General features: G+C 33.4%; 1 protein-coding gene across 2 annotated transcripts in view; it reads left to right on the forward strand.

Moving 5' to 3' along the window:
* SMCHD1 (structural maintenance of chromosomes flexible hinge domain containing 1) overlaps nucleotides 1-16,643 on the forward strand; it is a gene marked incomplete at its 3' end in the record, with an annotated part of 146,327 nt that extends 129,684 nt beyond the window's left edge. The window contains exons 46-48 of one of the 2 annotated variants that reach the window (XM_081079113.1): nucleotides 6,367-6,525; nucleotides 7,220-7,334; nucleotides 15,114-16,643. In XM_081079113.1, coding sequence (XP_080935239.1) covers nucleotides 6,367-6,525; nucleotides 7,220-7,334; nucleotides 15,114-15,138 — 299 coding nt within the window. Of the gene's footprint in view, nucleotides 1-6,366; nucleotides 6,526-7,219; nucleotides 7,339-15,113 lie in introns of those variants that run through there. The other variant, XM_081079114.1, reaches the window with a different exon arrangement.
* Nucleotides 16,644-21,626: the final 4,983 nt, after the last annotated feature.

A 21,626-nucleotide genomic window follows, 5' to 3' on the forward strand; every position in this document is an offset into this window, starting at 1 on the left:
TGGCAAAACATCATAACATGCAGAAAACTAAGATAATATACATAAAAGGTTCGTACTTCTATTTATGATGGCAGTGAATGCATGCGAAAATCTTCTCTGTAGACAACAAATGAAATCTAAACAAACTGGTAAGAAATGAGAAAAAAACAATTCAGTCAGAGGCAGTGAATCAACATACAAAGCCTCAACTCATCCCTGTAGCACTACAATTTATGACAGTGTTGGCAAACAAAATGAATTGCCTGTAGAACTTTTAAAATACCAGGTGCCATATTGACAGAATTTTCAGTTCATATAGGCATCTGAATGTCACCATAACAGTGAAGCATTATCTATAGATCTTAAGGGAAGAAAAGATTGTAATTAAAGATTTCTGAGCACTAAATATTTTTTTAAAAAATCAAATGAGACAATTTAAGATTACTGATATGGATGGGGTGGCCAGATGGCTCAGTTGGTTAGAGCACGAGCTCTGAACAACAGAATTGCCATTTCAATTCCCACATGAGATGGTGGTGGGCTGTGTCCCCTGCAAGTAAAGACTGAGTATGGTGACTGGACTTGAAGCTAAGCTGCACCCTCCACAACTAAATTGAAGGACAACTGCTTGGAGCTGATGGAACCTGGAGAAAACACACTGTCCCCCAATATTCCCTAATAAAAATTATTTTTAAAAAAGATTACTGATATGGATAAAATACTTTTGGTTGTAAACAAAAACAGCCAGCCCTGGCCACTTTAAGCAAAACAGGAATGTATCGGAAGGAAATTGGAAGAAATCATAGATTCAAAGGAGATTTGAAACAGCCAAGACAGAAACAAGAATGGCTCCGGGACATTCAGCAGCCTTGAAGTCCTTACACCTTCACCCCGAAGTGCGTCTTTTAACAGGACTCAGCTCCTACAACTCCTAGGAAGAGATTTTCCCTCCTGAATGAGCCAGCCAGAATAACAATCAGAACAGAGCTTTGAGGAATTTCCTTGTGTATCATAGGATGTTTGCAGAGAAAAAACAGTTTTCAACTAGACAGTCACCACAAAAAATGTCTGTACTAGCACAGTTAAAAGCAGAGTGCTTGTCTTGTAAATAATTTTGCCTACACGGTGTTTTGCATTATAGTATTTGATATAAGAGCAAATCAGAGCATAAAACAGAATGTAAAAAATTAGTATTTACATATTATAAAATAAGATGATTAGAAATAAGAACTTGAATAACGTAAATACATTGAGTTCCTTCATTAAAAAGCAAAGACATTTAGATTTAAAAAATCTAGCTATATAAAAATAGCTGGCATTTATTGAGTACTTCATATGTTTCAGGAAATATCACAAAGTTTATATGAATAAAGAGAAACTTGTAGAAATTTAAATAACATACCCAAACCTACGTGGTCAGTAAACTAGACAGAAATCTGTATCTAAAGATTGTTTGTATCTCTCCATGACACTGCTTTGTATCTTTACAAGAAATCTACCTTCTAAACAAAATGCTACAAGGTAAACATCTTAAATTAACAAAAATGTAATGTAAACATTAAATAGAAGAAATCTCCAGTAACAGTATTAATGCTAAAATTACTTTCAAGGCAAAGGCACTAAAGGACAAAGATAAATTCATTTTGATAAAGATATATTCTATACTAGAGGTGCAAAAGTTAATAAACTTGATGTATTATAATAAGTTACACAATCAGAATTCTTAAAACTGTTCATAATACAAAGATAGAAACATTGTTATGAGAAACTGTTATTCCATGACAGGTCATTAATCAAAAAAAAAAAAAAAAAAAGGAATTTCCACTTAATAAGTTGTAATACCAGCCATTACCTTTTTAGATATTTATAGAATATGTCACCAAAGTTGGTCGTAATTTCAGTTGATGAAATTGCTTTGCTACTCAGCTGCAGTGAGACTACAAATTATAAAAAGCAAAATTTACTTAGGACATTTTATGACAACATGTAATAGAATTAAAATTAGCTTATTCCTTTCCTCCCAATGGAACTCCAAATAGTAGACATTTAGAAACTATTGTTTCATCAAAAAAGAAAAAGTTTAAGTATTAGAAAGTACAAGAGCATTACAAATTAGACCTAGGAGATACGAAGACATTTGAAATCAAATGTAAACCTACAAGTTTAATGCTTTTATTATTAAATGAGAAAGAAAATAAACTAATCAACTCAAATGGCAGGAGGAAAACTGATTTCAAGAAACAAGTACAACTAATTAGGAAAAAGAAAACCTTTACGTTGAATACATAATTCCTAGAAATGATCTTTGGGCAAAACAAATATAAAAGGAATAATGGCTCCCAGGATATATTCAGACATAGAGATTTCTTAGGTTTGATTTTATATATAAAAATAATAATTTGCCAATAATATATTTGCCAATATATATGATAGTATTTCCAAATAAAATGGGCTAAATTCCAGAAAATTGCAAATGAACAAAATTAAATAAGGCAGAAAATTTATATAGACCATTACCTGAGAAAGTGTTCAAAAAATTAACTCTATCTTACAGGTTTTTTTGTTTGTTTTTAAATATAAATTGTTGCAGAATACAGATAAATAGGGACAATACAGGTTATTTTATGAAACTAGTAACAAACCTATTTCCAAAAATAACACAGAAAAAGAAAACTAATATGTACTATTCTTCAGCTGTGTTCAGGAAGTTCTTGGTACAGTTACATAGAAATAAAAGAGAGCTTAATATTGAAAGAAAGAGTTTATTTAATGTTCCTTTACCTAGTGACTTTGCGCCAGACATGCATGACTTGCTTCTTTTCTTTTTAGTTCCGTAGTCTGTCACTCCTTTAGAGAAAACTTCCCTGATAACCCTATCTAAATAAAATTGGAGAGAAGTACTGGAAGAAGTGAGAAAAAATATTTTACAGTTTTTAAAAGTTCACATAAAATTTTAAAGTACCATGAAAAAATAGAAAAGTAAATAACAGACTAGGGAGAAAGATGCAACATATGGTAGACAGATTATAGTCTTACTACAGAGGGTGCCAAAAATATGTATACCCATTTTAAGAAAGGAAAAAACTATTAAAACTGTAATACTCAGTATATGCTGATAACAAAAGATGAATACGTCACGTTTGATTTCTGCAGTTTTACAAGAGGTGCTCAAAATGGTTACCATCAGTGTAATTTTACTACAGTTTTTTTTTTCTTAAAATGTGTTTACATTTTTTGGTATCCTGTATCAAAAACAACCTTTAAATATCAAGAAATCAAAGATTAATAGAAAAATGAGTAGATAACATGAATAAGCAATTTTCAGTTGAATAGTAGTAGCTAATACTTGAAGGCTTACGTGTGTACCATATACTTTATTAAGCTTTTTATAAACCATCACTGAATGGTTTCATTTACTGCTATTCTCCCCGTTGTACAGATGAGGAAGTTGAGGCTCAGAAAGATTAGATTATTTTCCCAAGTTCAGAACAGTGTAGTTATTTGCACAGTGAGGCAAAAGAGTAGAAATAAAATTGTTTATTTATAGATTACATAATTGAGATAATTTTATTCTCTTTTATTCTTTTCTATTTTTCCAGGTCTGCCGCAATGAACAATGTGTGTCATTTTTATAATCAGAAAAATTTACTAATTGTTTTTTAACACTCATATTCTTTGAACCAGTAATTGACTTTCTAGGAAACATGCCTAAATAAACAATCCTAAATACAGAAATGGCTTTTTTCACTCAGGTGAAGATAACAGCCTTGTTTTTGAAGCAAAACACTAGAAATGTTAAATGTTTTAATTTATAATCTGGGAAATGACTTTTACAATAGTAATATGGAATAGAATATAATGTTAAATGGAAAGTGACTAGAGAATATAAATGCAGGTATCAGACATGTTAAAAATTAAACCTGCAAACTTGTGGACTGAAACAAATGAGATGTAGACCTACTGGGTTTTTCCCCAACTTTCCTTTTTTTCTATATCTGTAGAGATCTTATAAGTAGAAGTACTTTTTAAAAAAATATATTAAAATGAAGTAAGTAGGGACATTGTAGAAGCCAAAATATGGACAGAAGAAAAAGTTAATAGCAACCGAAGAAAGGAAAATCTTTTTTAATAACCAATGAGTAATCAATATGTAGTTTATAATCATGATATCATTAAACTCATTAATACTTTTATTATGTTCATATCTTCCAAATATGTATTATGTAGCAGGCAAGCTTAGACAGTATTTATACTTATTGCATCATGCTTTATTTATTCTAATATTTAATCTCTCAATTATTGCTGTCCATTTATTGGTTTTTTTTGTTGTTTTAAGTAAAGCCATTCTTAATGTTTTTAAAAATACTGACCAAGATTATTTAAGTGCTATGGTTTTGAGGGCAAGGATGTTTTATATTGTTTTAATTTGTGGAAATAAATTGAGTAGCATAGTGCATTCCTATGGACCTACCTATCACCTAGCTACTCTTATTTCAGTTACACCGACCCCCTCACAACTTGCCTCCTTCGTCTTGTCTCTGGGTAGATTATTTTGAAATAAATCAAAGCAGAGATTCTAGTATATTTTTTTCTTAGTTACAAGTGCTTATCAGTTCTTTGCCAATAAAGTTCTTAGAATCATGGAGAATTCAAAAATTTGAAGAGACCTAAATATTTTTAGTAAAGTCTACCTACCTATTCAACTGCTTAAATCGTCCAGTGGAGAGAAAATTGCTTCTGCCTTTCAATTCTTTTGTATTATATTTAGTAGCTTTTCTTATGTGGTCATTCCCCAAGATAAAATGAAATAATCTATTATCTTAATACGTATCATACAGAAATTAATGCGTTGTAATTTGAACTTTCTTTATATGAACTGATTTTTAAAAGTATTTTGCTGTTTTCCTACCGTGTTTCCCTGAAAATAAGACCTAGCCAGACCATCAGCTCTAATGTGTCTTTTAGAGCAAAAATTAATGTAAGACCTGGTCTTATATATTATATTTTACCCAGTCTTATAGTAAAATAAGACCGGGCATTATATTAATTTTTGCTCCAAAAGGCACATTAGAGCTGATGATCCGGCTAGGTCTTATTTTTGGGGAAACATGGTAGTAAAGCTTCATCAGTTAGTTCTTTTTTCAGATAATTGAAAAGTTCAGACAACATACCATATAAAAAGGTCTAAAATCATTTATATACGGAAGTGAATGTGAATTTTGAATTTTTCTCTTTGGCAAAATTAAATGAGTTAGGAAAGAATTTTGTAGACACCATGGTAAATAGAAGTTACATTTCATATACAAAAAATTAGAGGCATGTTTTAAATTAAGCTGCTACTGTCCCTTTTATGCATAAGATATGAAACCTGTTAGTGCTGCATTTAATGGGAAATATTTCATATTCTTTGCGCTTATAAATAACAAGACTAATGTTATTTAAAGCATTTGAGTATACTCCTTTCTTGAGTATTTAAAAGGTAAAAGAACCTTACAACTAACTTATTATATTAAAAAATAGGATTTAAAGCCTTAATGATATGAAGTTTTATGTTGTCTTGTGAAGAATGGCAGCATCGCTGACATGAGTCTGGACGTGACTCTAACTCATTCACATATAAAATAAGTATTATTTTATGTGCATAGAAAATATTTCTTTACTCTGAAATTGGAAGTACTACTAGACCAGAAAAGAAGCCTTTTTTCTAGATACCTTTAAGAGGTCCTCACAAGTCATAAAGAATTAAGGAACATGAGGATCTTGTAATCACGCAGTTACATATATAGAATTGGTATTTAAATATATAAATATATTCATAGACATACACAGATATGCGTGTGTGTCTATTTGCACACTCTGGAGGTAGATTCCCAGAATGTTTGGGTGTTTATATGTCCACTGCTATGAATATTGATCATCTTTGTGTGGCACTACAACCATTTAGAATATAACCATTTAAAACTGTATAAATTTTTGGCCCATGGACTAGTTTGCTGATCTCTGGACTAGAGTATAGTCACTGTATTTAATATTTAGTATCTAGTAAATGATACAGGCAGGCTATAAGTAGTCGCAAATTTGAATAATACAATACATTTTTAAACAAGCAATTTAAGGATAATTAAGGTTTTTGAAATTTAAGTATTTTATCAAAAGTGTGTTTTTGAAGGCTATGTTTAAAATAATGGTCATCATATCTGTTAGAAGCAGTGATTTTTTTTACAGTAGTATATTTAATGCATTTGCACCCCCTAAATTTGTCTATGTGGAATTAGATTGAATACTGAATATCAAACAGGAGGTCAATCCTGACTGAGCAATTGATCCCATTCACAGAATACTTTTATGATATCAGTAGTTTTACTCAAATGTCTGGTTTCTTTGCAGATCTTCTTCAACAGTATCGTAATGCTGTAGACAAGTTGAACGATCTGTCTAAGGACCTTAACAATCAATTAGAGTATCTTCAGTCTCCTGAAATGAAGAAGAAAAAACAAGAACTTGATGAACGAGAGAAAAATCTGAAACTAATAGAACAAAAACTAGGTATGTGCTTACTTTTTCCAATGTCCACTTTCTCTACATGAAGGTAAATACTTATGATTAAAGAGGTTCAACTACAAGAAGAAAGAATGTGAATAATCCAGAACTTAAATCAACAGACACTCTTGACCTTGAAGTCATATGGTGTTGGTAAACTGTTCTGTCACCAAGAGTAGTAAGACTCACTCAGTGTTATTTATTTATTCTATTTCTATAAATTAAGATGTATTTGCTTTACTTGCTTATAATAATTCCAGTCTTTTTTCTTTTTTTTAGCTTCAGGTGTACAAAACAATGTAATAGACATTTATCATTTATATCCCTCACACAGTGATAACCTCCCTCCCCCCATCTACTACCCTTCTGACATCACACACAGCCATTACATTTCCACTGTCTCTATTCCTAATGCTGTACTCCGCTTCTTGTAACTATATATATATAAATTGTAGTTGACATTCATTACTGTTCAGCTTCAGCTTCAGGTGTACAGTGCAGTGATCAGGCATCTACATCGTCCCTGAGGTGGTCTCCCTAAGGAGACAAGTGTCCATCGGATACCCTACAAAATCTTTACGTTATTGATTACATTCCCCAAAATGACTTTCGTATCCCCGTGGCAATCTTGTGGTTACCAATTGTGCTTTCTAATGCCAGTCTTTTAAAAGTTAATTTTCTACATTTTTTATCTTTACAGGTATGACTCCCACACATAAGTGTAATGATTCATTGCGTCATCCAACAAAGGTTGAAATAACAGATTGTCCAATTCCTCCTAAAAGAATGAGAAGAGAAGCTACAAGACAAAATAGGTGAGTCTGTTTATGACCTGAGTGTTATCATTGGTTAGTTTATCAAAGCTCCTGGCTCATCATACTTCAAAAAAATAGCATGAGTTTTATTTCTAATTTGCCCCTTGAGCCAGAATGGGTTTTTGTTGTTGTTATTGTTTTTTGTTTGTTTTTTAATTTAAGTGATGGATAGTGAAGGAAGACATAATCATTATATTCTTCTAGGATAATAAATTATTTTTGCTAATTATTTGAAAACATTAATAGTTTATTTTTATGTTATGTTAAAATTTAATGTTAAGATTTAAATTGCTCTTCTGTTGTTTGGTTTATATTATGAATACACTGCATTCTGCTTCATTGGATCAGCAACTTGATAAGTATAGAATATGCAAAACCATTTGTACATTACCTGTTTTAAAATTGCTTATAACGTTTGGTTTACCATTCAGATAGCTCACCAAAAAAGCAACAAAGCTGTCTGTTGTTTACCTAACTCCATGGTAAGAAAACTTTCCTTTTTAGATTAGATATTAGGAAGGCCATCCCACAGAAGCATACCATGATACTAGGGTTTCTTGTACATTATCTCAAAAAGTTTAAATATAGACTTGGCCTGTTAAGTGTCTCACATTGACCTTAGGAGAGTTCCTTTGAGACTGTGATGTTTGCAATTGGTATATTCCGTACCCTGTCCATCTACATAGTCTACATTTATACAGTAACTGTTTGAATGCTCATTTTATGCTGTATGTTGCTGAGTGAGTAAAAGTGGGATGGTTCTCCCACACACACACAGCGCTCTACAGTCCTGTGCAGAAGGACAATTCAAAGAAGTAAAAATTTTTCTGTATATAAACATGTTAATTTTATTATCTAATCTAAACATGTTAATGTTAATTTCTATGAAAGAAAAATGGATGAAGTGATATAAAATAATGGGGTAACTATATTGGTTGTCCAGAAAGATGCATTTTAGCAGAGAAGTGAAGGATGAGAAGAAACCAGCCATATAGGGATTGGTTTCAGTTAGCGAAAATAGATGTGAAAGCTCTGGGAAAAATAAGTGTGGCATGTTTGAGGAACTGAAAAGAAGATGCTTGTGTAGCTAAAGATGTTTGTGATGCTTATGTAGCCTCATGGTGGGCAAGAGGGAGAGAGTTCCAAGATGTGTTTGGAGAGGTAGGTGGAAGCCAAATTATGTCCCCTCCCCCTTGAAAATCATGTTCCAAAAAATTGTAGGATAAAAATTTTTTATGTTCTAAGTCCATTGACATCTTTTAAGTACCATGTTTCCCTGAAACTAAGACCTACCTGGACCATCAGCTCTAATGCGTCTTTTGGGACAAAAATTAATATAAGACATGGTCTTATTTTAATATAATATAGGACCAGGTATAATATAATATAATGTAATATAATGTAATGTAATATAATACTGGGTCTTATATAAGACTGGGTATAATATATAACATAATATAACACCAGGTCTTAATTAATTTTTGCTCCAAAAGACACGTTAGAGCTGATGGTCCGGCTAGGTCTTATTTTCAGGGAAACACAGTACTTAACATTAGCTGCTAGCAGGAGGGAACAGTGTGTTGGAATAGCTGCCTTTAAAGTAAATTATTAGGGAGAACTACTAAAATGATAATGAGATTATAAGAATACAGTAGTCATGAGTATGAGGTGTTTCCACACACTGGGCATGTAAATGAGTTGTGTTTATACAGTATATAGAAACTATTAAGTTGACCATTGAAAGTGTATTGGGACAGTTTAGCATCAGGAAAAGTATTTGCAGTGGATTTAAACACATAATTTTTAAAATTAAGTTCAAAATGATGCAAGAAAATCTTTACTGATCATCAATGGCAGTTGCTAGGGCACTGCCTCATTACTGTAAAAATTGATGTATTCTTCTAGAAAAGACATGTGTTCTGTCTTATATGAACTATCTTCCCAATAGTTGGAAAAAAACCTTTATAGAAGTTCTTTTTAAAGTTCTTTATGTAAGAATAAAATACAATAGGCATGATAAAATCACATCACAATTTTTTTGCCCTGATAAAATTATAGATCTAGACAAAAATATAATCAGTGGATACCCAAGATTAGGTAGAAAGTAGATGAGTAAGCTTAATGGAAAGATCAAATTTACACACCTAAACCTGTCATGTCCTGTGCTATGAGGGTTGTGGGGAACAGTTTGTGGGGAGCGAGGAGGGCGTGGCAGGGTTAAGAAAAGACGGTAGCCATGAATAGAGTTTAAACGGTGCCTAGGGACCTGCAGCCTCAAGGACTGGGCTGGGTGCCTAATCGGGCCTAGCATAGCTTTTATTAGTTAGGTGGGGAAGAAAAGGAGATAAAGCTTGTCAATCTCAAGATCTGTAAATCCCACACATCATAATAGGAAACTGATTCAAGCCAATCACCCTTGCCTGCAGGCAGCTGAACAGTAAGTCTCAGGATGTATGTACTTCCCCAAGGGACAAAACTTATATGCATATGAATAGATGGAGAGCCCATCATTGAATCACTTCCCTTGCAGGTTGTGGGAAGAAATGCAGCCATGGAGGCAGAGGCTCTCCTTAGCCGGGGGAGGGTGGGGGGCTGTACCCACCTTTGCGAACCTTGTGTGTTCTCCTGTTGATCCCCACTCAACTGGGCCTGGCTTGAGTTGTCCACCCTCACCCCGTGGGGAATCTTACTCGTCATTGGCTGACCAGCCATCTTTTTGGGACCAAACAGGGCAACATAAGTTGCAAACACAAAGGTGAAGCAAAGTCCCTGAAAGGATCCGTCTCACAGACTCTCCTTTCTTTGGGGGCAGGTACAAGGAGACAGACGGGTAGGCTGCTGCGTGGCAATATCAACCCACTCATCAGTCTTAGCAACACTAAAAGCAGGACATTTACTATAATGTGATTCAGTAGGAGGTAACCTAAATCTAATGAAGCTTCTAGTCAGCCTTCCTCAACTGGGAGTCTGTAGAAGAATTAAGCCCTGCGGAAAACTAAGTGACTGTTTTCCCTAGGATGGTATATAGCTGGTAACAGTCTAGATGCATACATAAGAAGGAGGTTAATTCATTGCATCTATACTTTGCATAGATACCTTAGGCATTAGAGCTGAAATCTCTCACAAATTTGAGAAGGGCTCAATTTAACCAAGTGCACAGGAAAAAAGGAGAATTTAGGGATGAGTTAAATGATGCCATTAGGAAACAATCAGCCAAATCCAAAATGTCAAGACCTTGTATAGGAAAAATGATTGGCTTTGTTAATAAATCAATGACATAAAAGAAGGATAGGGAGAAAGATAAACTGTTGTAGAATAAAAATGATTGAAAGATGTAACAATCAAATGCAGTGTGTAAACCTTTTTTGGATCTGGATTCGAATCTTTAAAATGACAACTTTTTAAAAATTTGGAGGAATTTTAATATCATCTGGATATTAGATATATTAAGAAATTAATTGTGTGTATAACATTATAGTACTTACATTAAAATAAATACACATATATGGTTAGAAATGCGTACTGAGGTATGTATCAGTTAAGTGACTTGATGTCTGGGATATATTCTGAAATACTGCAGGAGGGGAAAAGCATGACAGATTGGACAGAATGTTACAATTACTGAAGCTTTTTTATGTAGTCTTGCCACAATTTTTAAAGAAGTGTTTTATTAAAGATGGAGAGGATTTTCCAGTTTCCTAAGAGACCATTGAAGAAATTCCTGCTGAGCAGTTTTAAAGTACATATAATTGAAGGTCACACAGTGGCCCAAGGCCTTACAATAGCACTACTACAGATGTCACTGATTTGGATCTTATTAATTGTTTGTAGCAATTCAGAGCCTGGCATGGGCTAAAGTTTATTTTTCAGTTTATCATTATGTTGTTAGTATTATTACTATCATTTACAAAGTCAACATGTTTATAAATCAAATGGTAAAGCTTGTGTTGTACTGTAAAGTGAGCCATACATGCAAATTAAAAATTTCTAGGAGCCATATTGAAAAAGTAACAGTGAGATTAATTTTAATAATAGATTTTATTGAATCCACTTATACAAAATGTTATCATTATAACATGTAAACAGCATGAAAAATTATTAATAAGGTATTTAAAAAAATTTTTTTCATACAAAGTCTTCGAAATTCTGAAGACAGCAAGTCTGTATTAGGGCTAGCTACATTGCAAGTGTTCTGGAGCCACACTTGGTAGTGGCTACCGAATTGGACAGCAAAGTATAGAAAGAGCTTATGATGATGATATCTTGCTCGTATCCTGTGCGTCCTCACCTTATCCCATTCCCTGCAGGCAACCTTTATTTTATTTTAACGTTTAGTTTTATTCTGTTGTTGCATACGTTTTTTATACATATACACACTCACGTCTGTCTTGTTTTATCAGCTTTCAGACAGTACAGCTCACCCAACCCCTTAGTGTGGAGGTCTCTCTTGCCTGGCCCACCTAATGACGTTTGGACTGAGTTGTTCTGAATTATTTTAGAATTTTTTCTCTAGCGTGATTTTTAGTTATACTCTATCCTACAATGCATGTTACGGATACCACGACCAGAAAGAAGCCAAGCGGCACTCAGAGAGTTAGAAGAGTCAGCTTTATGACGCCAGAGGGTTCAGCGGGATCCTTCCCAAAAGACTGAGCCCCTAGCAAGGTTTTGAGCAGGTTTTTATGGGTTGGGGAGTTCCTTGACTTGGGGAAAGGGTAGGTGTCGTCTGGTGATTGGCTCGGAGTGTGGCTTGAAGGCAGTGTTGAGGAAGTGGGCTGGGGCTTAGGCTGGGGACTTCTCTTCCGCTGGGGCCACCATTTTAGCTCAGTTCCATGTGGCAGGGAACCATCTTAGGTCAGTTTCTCCATCACAACAACCTTGTCTTCCGTGTTTTTTTCATAGGTAGAAGGCAATAAACCACAGGCATTATAATGGCTATGTAAATATTTAGTACTAGGCAGAGTTGTGTGCTAGGATTACATTTCCTTCTCTGTAGGGTTCTAGGTCACCAGTCAGTGTTCCAAACATACGGATCAAATAAATCTACCATACTGTATCAGCTTAAAATCATGTTAAATTTTAATCCAATTCTTATTCAGACTGTTTCTTAAATGTTGTTAATTTTTCTGGAGTTCCTAATTGCATTTCTTTTTTATTTCACTAATTATTTTGATCACATACTCTAACTTCTGCTCCAGTGACTAGTAACTACTGTAGACCTCTTGGGTCTTCTTGCCTACTCTGTTGGGTTGAATCCACTGTGTCTTGGATTCCTTGTCTTTCTCTCATAACTTTCTTAGGAAACGTGTAAAAAGAAATTTGGAGTCCTTGCATGTCTGAAAATGTCTTCATTCTGCCTTCACATTTGAATGAAGTTTTCTGGGGATAATAGGAAAGAAACAAGGCTGGAATATATTAAAGGAGGAGGGACTGGGAAATAGTCTAGAGACAGTGGCAGACAGTCTGCCAGATGGAACCCAGAGACAGTAGACTCAGAGAAGTCCTGTCCGAAAGAAGAGGGATGAGAGAAAACTGGAAAAGATGAGGAAACCACAGCTCGAATATACCAAATTTTCAAAGCAAAACTTTGAAAGCTTTGTTCCCTTGTTTCTAGGCAATACAACTCCCGCATGGAATTAGATAACAATGACAATTAGTTACTTAAATGTTGATATATTATTGGCTTCAGGTATAGTTGGTGACACCCTAAAGTTTTGTCTAATGCTGATATCTAGGACGCTAGCAACCTGACATTTGGCTCTCCAGCCACACACTTAAAGCAAAGCCTGCTGGCCCACTGACCCTGCTCTTAAAATTACTTAAAATCTCTTGTCCCACTTAAAATTTCCACTCAGAGAGGAGACTTGATGGGAAAATAGTTCTGTTTTTTGTAACAGGAGAAGAAATCCAGGCCAGCAACACAGTCCTCTTTCTTAAATTTAATTGTACAACCAAGAATCATGCATGCAGGTGGGGGAGGGGGATCAACAACGTGAGAGAAAATCCAAGATAATTAGCAAAACCAACCCTAGAAGATAATTCAACCAAATTCCTTTCAAAGTTCATAATTCTTAATTGGATTGTAGAAGTTACGTTTATGAAACTGAAGGGGTATTAGGAGGAACATACAGACAGGACAAGATTACAGATTACAAATACTGTTCCTGAAATAAAAAATTCAAAACACTAAAATTAAAGAAACTTCCCAAGAAAACAGAAAAAATTTGTGAAGACAAAGGAGGAGACTTGGAGAACCAATTCAGACTATTAGGAGTTCTAGAAAGAAGAAAATGAAGAAGAAAAAATATGTGGAAGAGAATTTCCCAGGGTTAATGAAAGGGCCCTTGAACGCCCAGCACAGTGACAGACAAAAGAGGCCCCAAGATAATTCATAATAAAATTTTACAATATCAAGGAAAGGTGGAAGAGTGTAAATGTTTTCCGAGAACAAAGAAAATGATATTGTCAATGCAGATTTTGGTACACACAAAACAAGTTGCCAAAAAGTTACCCATTGTTGAGCTTTGTGTTGTCAGTGTGAGAAGTTTTAGGTTGAAAATTTGGTATAGTCTAGCCTATGGCTTCCTCCCCTTTTGCATCCTGTTTATCTTTGGGAAATTTAAAGTCACTTTAAATTTTCATTTAAAATGTAAATTTCTTAAGTTTCTATTTAAAGTTTAAATGACTGTTTAATTAGTAATTTCCTCATTTCCAATCTCTGCCTATATTCCATGAATCTTGAACTACTAATCCTCACACTATCTCAAAAACACTAGAGCATTTGACATTAAAGTATCTTAACAGTACTGAAATAATGGTTTATTTTATCTATACAATCAGGAATAAATTTAACAGTAGGAAATAGCAACGTAATGTATGCGTGCATGTATGTTTATATGTTTTTGTTTATATTGTATATATATTACATATATATTGTAAACTTTCATAAAGATTACATAACCATATTTCATCAACTCTAAGATGTCATTAATTATAAGAAACACTATTAGTTCATGAAACATTTTAAAGAAAAACTACAAATTAACTCATGACATTAAAAGGTAGATTTCACAGATGTTAAATGTGGAAAAACGTGGGTCTTAAGATCAACAAAATATGCTTAGCAATGCGTGATACTACGCAGTAGACTCATTTTCTTCAATAGAGACTTCCATTTTCTAATTCATTTTCTACTTATAAAGATTCCAGTTAGCTCTTTATCAAAAATGTGCATTTTCTATTTGGAGATAGAAGTTCAGGGAACTATGATTAGAAATAAAGTATCTAGATATATATGAGTAAAAATACCTGCGTAGATATACCAAGGTATTCACTATGCTCATCTCCATGTGAATGGAATTATGAATATTTAAAAATGTTTTTTCTTTCGCTTTTATTTTATAACATTTTTGTAATAAGCATTATAATTCCTGTTAATTTTTCAAAGGAGAATGGGGAAAAATAAACGAAACTCTTCAGATTTGGGATCTGAAATATACCATTTTAAAGAACTGTGATACAAATTACTTACCCCTTTTTCTACATATGTTTACTGCTTTTATTTTGAGGCTTTCTGGGGTTTTTTTTATTGGGAGGGGGCATACATGTGAAAGAACTGATTATATACAAGGATTTGATTAAATGTTTATACTGAGAGTTATCATAATTAATGGAACATAATTACATTGGATATTTCACCATACAGGTCTGATGAGGGACTTTGAGAAAGGAAAACTTTGACACATATATTTTATTATGTTTTTTTCCCACTATGACCAGGACTATAACCAAAATGGATGTGTGAAAGTTGACAGAGAAGAGGGAGGGGACCATTGGTCTCAGTAAGAATGCCCTGCCTTCTGCAGCTCTGTTTCAGAAGACCAAGAAGTGACTTTTACCAGACTGAATATTTCTGGGGATGATACAGGAATCTGGGCATTCATTTCCATGTCAATCCAGATGGGACTGGGGGCAACCATTCAATTTTATGAATCTCACTGGATAAAATGGATTTACTGTAATTATTCCAGTCATCATGCCGTTTGCTTATCAGTCATTATCTTGCAAATGTGTCAGAGGAAAATGTGCAAATATGGCAGTGACTGTAAAACTGGCACATAGCATTTATTAATCCTGAAGAAAACTGTATGTACTATTTTTCATTATGATTATTATGGATATGCTAGAACTATTTCTTGGAAACAAACCTTTTTACTACTATTGTGTGAATTTATTTAACAAAACTGTTTTGTGTGTTGTGTCTAAGGAAAGTTCCAGAGGTTAGGTATTTAATTGTAAATATGTGAGGAAATTCTTAATGAAGAATTCAAAATAAAAGAAAAAGCACAGGTATCTGGGAATTCAAATGTTAAAATACATGGGAAAATATTAAATTGATGAGTGAACTTGTGACAGCAGTAGCATTTTAAATTTCTAAAGACTTATCCTGTATGTATATAAAATATGCAGCAGCATCATTTTTTATAAGTATTGTTTGACTATATGCGTGTTAGATTACATAGTCTCAGCCTTAATTCTACATTTACATTACTTTGTAATTTTTTTATTACTATTTTTAAAGGGTTAAAGAAGTTGTACACTTCCGCATTAATGCAATTACGGTCTGTTAGAAGGTTGCTCAAAAACATTTGAATTGCGTATTAATTCAAGCTAACATATGTCAATATATATATATATGTCTTTGTGTAAGTCCAGTCGTATTGATCTGTGAAGTTACTTTGTAAGGAAATCCTTTTGGTACAGTTTTGTGTCCCAAGAAAATGTGTGTGTTTTTTAATCCTTTCTGAATGTTACAGTGAGGTTAATAAAAATGATTTTGTTTTCCTATTGAATAAATGTGTTTTCTTTTTTTTAATTGAAAGCTCCATAAAAGTTACCTTGTTAAAAACTATTATGATGTTAGTCTATCTTTATAACTGGAAGTCATTTAACTGTTTGCTTGAAGAAAGAAACAAAAAATGATAATAAAATTATCTAAAGGAAAGATTCCATTCCTTTTAAATGAAACTTGTCCTTATTAGATAAATACTAGTGCTAAAAAGATACAAGTTCCATCTTGTATATTTTTTATGCTTTTGATTCTATGATATGGTTACTTACAATCATTCTGAGTGAGATTAATTCAGTTATATTTTTAGCATATGATTTTCAAATATTTTTTAGTAAAATATTTGAATTTGTTTCATTTTTATACTGTTAAAATGATTTCAGGGGGATCCCCCATTCCGGACCCCCTCCCGCTCGGGAGCTGCAACCTCTTCTCCTGCCTCTAATAAACTATCCTCTTTTAAAAAAAAAAAAAAATGATTTCAGTTATATCTGCTAGGCATTTTCATGGATTCATCTCTTTTCCTTCGTGGTTATGTAATTATAAACTAACTTACAGATGTTAATTTAAGATATTTTATTTTGCATGTCTGTTGAACAGATAGCACCTCTTTTGACTTCAAAAAGAGGTTGCTACTTTTTAGCATGTACAGTCATCCCTCAGTATCCACATGGGATTGGTTACAGGACTCCCTGCTGATACCAAATTTGAGACTCTTTAAGTCTCTCATATAAGATGACATAGTATTTGCACATAACCTACACATGTCCTCTTTATACTTTAAATCATCTCTAGATTACGTATAATACCTAATACAATGTAAATGCTATGTAAATTGTTGTTATACTGTATTTTAGGGAATAATGACAAGACAAAAAGTCTGTGCATGTTCCATACAGATGCATCTGTCATAGGCTTAACTACATGTCAGCAACAACATAAATTTATATAGACTTTAAAATGAAAAATGTTATTAGAGATACAGTGGGGACATTTTATATATATAATGATAAAGGAGTCAATCCATCAGGAAAATATGAAAATTATAAATATATGTGCACCTAATAACAGAGCACCAAAATATATGAAGCACAAATTGATGGAACTGAAGAAAATTCAACAATAATAGGTGGAGACTGTATAGCCCATTTTCATTTAAAAAATTTTTTCAATTATAGTTCACATACAATACATTAGTTTCAGGGGTAAAACATAATGATTAAACATTTATATAATTTACAAAATGACCATCCTGATATGTCCACTATGCATCCGACACCATACAGTTATTACAATGTCATTGACTATATTCCCTATGCTATAGTTTACATCCTGTGACTGTTTTAACTGGCAATTTGTACAGCTTAATCCCTACCCCTTTTACACCCTTTCCCCCAACCTCCCTTCCCTCTCGCAAACCATTAATTTGTTCTCTGTTATCTATGTGTTTGCTTCTGTTTTGTTTGTTCATTTATTTTGTTTTTTAGATTCCACATATAAGTGAAATCATATGACGTTTTTCTTTCTCCGACTTACTTCACTTAGCATAATATCCTCTAGGTCCATATGTGTTGTCGCAAATGGCAAGATTTCATTATTTTTTTATGGCTGAGTAATATTCCATTGTATACATGTACCACCTCTTCTTTATTAAATGGATTGATGGGCATTTAAGTTGCTTCCATATCTTGGCTATTGTAAAGAACGCTGCAGTGAATGTAGGGATGCTTATATTTTTCAAACTAGTGTTTTGGATTTCTTTAGTTAAATACCCAGAAGCGGAATTGCTGGGTCATAATGTAGTACTATTTTTAATTTTTTTTTGGAATCTCCATATGGTTTTCCATAGTGACTACACCAACTTACAGTCCCACCAACAGTGCATGAGGGTTCCCTTTTCTTCATAACCTCACCAACATTTGATGTTTGTTGATTTATTGATGATAGCCATTATGACAGGTACGAGGTGATATCTCATTGTGGTTTTAATTTGCATTTCCCTGATGATTAGCGATGTTGAGCATCTTTTAAAATGTCTGTTGGGTATCTGTATGTCCTCTTTGAAGAAATGTCTATTCAGGTCTTCTGCCCATTATTTACTTGGTTTATTTTTTCGATCTTAAATTGTATGAGAAGAGTTTCTTATATATTTTGGATATTAACCCCTTTTGGATATTAACCCCTTTGGATGTATAATTAGTGATTATCTTCTCCCATTCAGTAGGTTGTCTTTTCATTTTGTTGATGGTTCTCTTCACTGCAAAAACTTAGTTTGATGTAGTCCCATTTGTTTATTTTTTCTTTTGTTTCCATATGTGAGGAGACAGATCCAAAAAAATGTTACGAAGAGTGATGTCAAAGGGCTTACTGCCTTTGTTTTATCAGTTTTATGGTTTGAGTTTTATGGTTTCAGCTCTTACATTTAAGTCTTTAATCCACTTTGAGTTTATTCTTGTGAGTGTAAGAAAGTGAGAAAGTGATCCAGTTTCATTATTTTTGCGTGTGTTTGTCCAGTTTTCCCAACACCATTTATTGAAGAGACTGTCTTTACCCCATTGTATATTCTTGCTTTTTTGTCATAGATTAATTGACCACATAAGCATGGGTTTATTTCTGGGCTTAAAGAAAGTTTGTTCCTGATCTTAAAAAGTTTTCAGCTTTTAACTTTTGAGTGTGATGTTAGCTGTGGGTTTGTCACATAATAGCCTTTATTATGTAGAGGTATGCTCTTCTATCCTTGCTTTGCTGAGAGTTATCATAAATGGATATTGGATTGTGTTGGATCCTTTTTCTGCATCTATTGATATGATCATGTGATTTTTAGCCTTCATTTTGTTTATGTAGTGTATCACATTGATTTATGGATATTGAACCAACCTTGCATACCAGGAATGAATCTTACTTGAAGATGGTGTACTCGTGTAATCTTTTTAATGTATTGCTGACTGTGGTTTGCTATTATTTCGTTTAGGAGTTTTGCATCTATGCTCATCAGGGATATTGGCCCATAATATTCTCTCTCTCTTTTTCTTTCTTTTGTAGTGTCTAGTGTCTTTGGTTTTGGTATCAGGTATACCCCATTTTCTATAATAGAACAAGTAGACATAAAACTAACAACACGATAGAAGACTTAAAGACTACTATAAGCCAACTTGGTTTAACAGACATATAAAACATTCTACCCAATAACAACAATAGTATACATTCTTCTCAAGCACACGTGGAATGTTCTCCAGGATAGCCCATAGACGAGGCCATAAAATAAACCTCAACAAATTTAAAGGACAGATATAATACAAAGTATGTTCTCTGATCACAATGCAGTCAAATTAGAAATAACAGGGAAACTTTGGGAAACTCACAAATGTGTAGAAATTAAACAATATATTCCTAGATAACCAGTGAGTCATAGAGGAAATGAAAGAGAATTAAGAAAATACTTTTATGTGAGTGAGGACAACATACCAAGAGTTAATGGGATGCATCTAAAGTAGTGCTTACAGAGAAATATAGCTGTAAATGACCATATTAAGAAGAAAGATCTCAAATGAACAACCTTTCACCTTAAGACACTGGGAAACAGGAGAAAACTAAAGGTAAAATAAGTAGAAGGAGGAAAATAAAGATTAGGGTGGAAATGACCAGAATGAAATAGAGACTAGATACACAAGAGACAAAAAGCAATAAAAACAGAAGTTGGTTTTTTGCAAAAAAAAAAAAATCAGCAAAATTGACAACCGTTTAGTTAGACCAAGAAAAAAAGAATACTTTAGAATAGAGAATATACTAGAATTAGAAGTAAAAGAGGTACATTGCTACTAACCTTACATAAATAAAAAAGATTATAAAACAATACAATGAATAGTTATATGTGAACAGATTAGACAGATGAAATGGACAAATTCCTAGAAAGACATGAACTGACTCAAGAAGAAATTTACAACCTGAATAGACCTATAACAAGTGAAGAGATTGAATTAGTAGTAACAAAGAAAAACTACCCAGAAAGAAAAGCCTAGGCCCAGAAGTTACCACTGAATCCTACCAAACTTTTAAGAAATTAATACCAATTCTTCACAAACTCGTCCAAAAAAAATTAGAGGGAATACTTCCCATCTCATTCTATTAGGCCAATAGTACCTAGATAACCAAATCCAAAGACATCATAAGAAAACTACAGACCATTATCTCTTATGAACATGAATGTAAAAATCCTCAGCAAAATACTAGTAAAACAAATTTATCAACATATAAAAAGAATTATACACCCTTACCAAGTAGGATTTATTCCCAGAATGTAAGATTGGCTTAACATCTGAAAATCAACTGAGGTAATTAATGCATTACATCAGTAAATCTTTTTTTTAAAGATTTTATTGGGGAAGGGGAACAGGACTTTATTGGGGAACAGTTTCTACTTCCAGGGCTTTTTCCAAGTTAAGTTGTTGTCCTTTCAATCTTAGTTGTGGAGGGCGCAGCTCAGCTCCAAGTCCAGTTGCTGTTGTTAGTTGCAGGGGTGTAGCCCACCATCCCTTGCGGGAGTCGAGGAATCAAACGGGCAGCCTTGTGGTTGAGAGCCCACTGACCCAGGTGGGAATCGAACTGGCAGCCTTCGGTGTTAGGAGCACGGAGCTCCAACCACCTGAGCCACCAGGCCGGCCCTAGAATTTTTTTTTTAATCACATGATCTTGTGCATAGATGCAAAAACATTTAACAACATCAAACCCCTTTTCAAAACGAAAAACACACTAGTAATAGAAGGGCATTTCTTCAACCAGATAAAGTTCATCTATGAAAAAACCAGAGCTTAATGATGAAACTGGATTCTTTTTCTCTAAGATTAGGAACAAGACAAGGATGTCTGCTCTTGCCACTTTCACTCAGCAGTATACTAAAGGTACTAACCTCTAGGTTCTAGGCAAGAAAAAGAAATAAAAGTCACCCAGATTAGAAAGGAAGGGGTACTATATGTATATGACATAATCTTGTACATAGGCAACCCTAAAAATATTTCACTAAAAACCCATTAGAACTAATAAATCAGTTCAGCAAGTTTGCAGATACAAGATCAATATACAAAATCTGTTATATCTCTATATACTTGCAATGAACAATCCAAAAATGAAATTAAGAAAATCTTATTCACAATAGCATCAAAAAAGAATTAAATACTTAGGAATACATTTAACAAAAGAAGTACAAAATTTGTACTCTAAAAATTGCAAAATTTTGAAAGAAATTAAAGATCTAAATAAATGAAAAAGCATCTTATATCATGTATTGGAAAACCAGACATGATCTTAAGATGGTAGTACTCCTCAAACTAATCTACTCATTCAAAAAAAACTGTCAGAATCCAGTTGGCTTCTTTGCCCAAAGTAACAAGCTGATTCTACAGTTCATGTGGCATTACAAGCAGCACAGAATAGCTGAAACAATATTG

The sequence above is a fragment of the Rhinolophus hipposideros genome (genome assembly GCF_964194185.1).
Source record: "Rhinolophus hipposideros genome assembly, chromosome: 17".
In the NCBI taxonomy this organism is placed as follows: Eukaryota; Metazoa; Chordata; class Mammalia; order Chiroptera; family Rhinolophidae; genus Rhinolophus; species Rhinolophus hipposideros.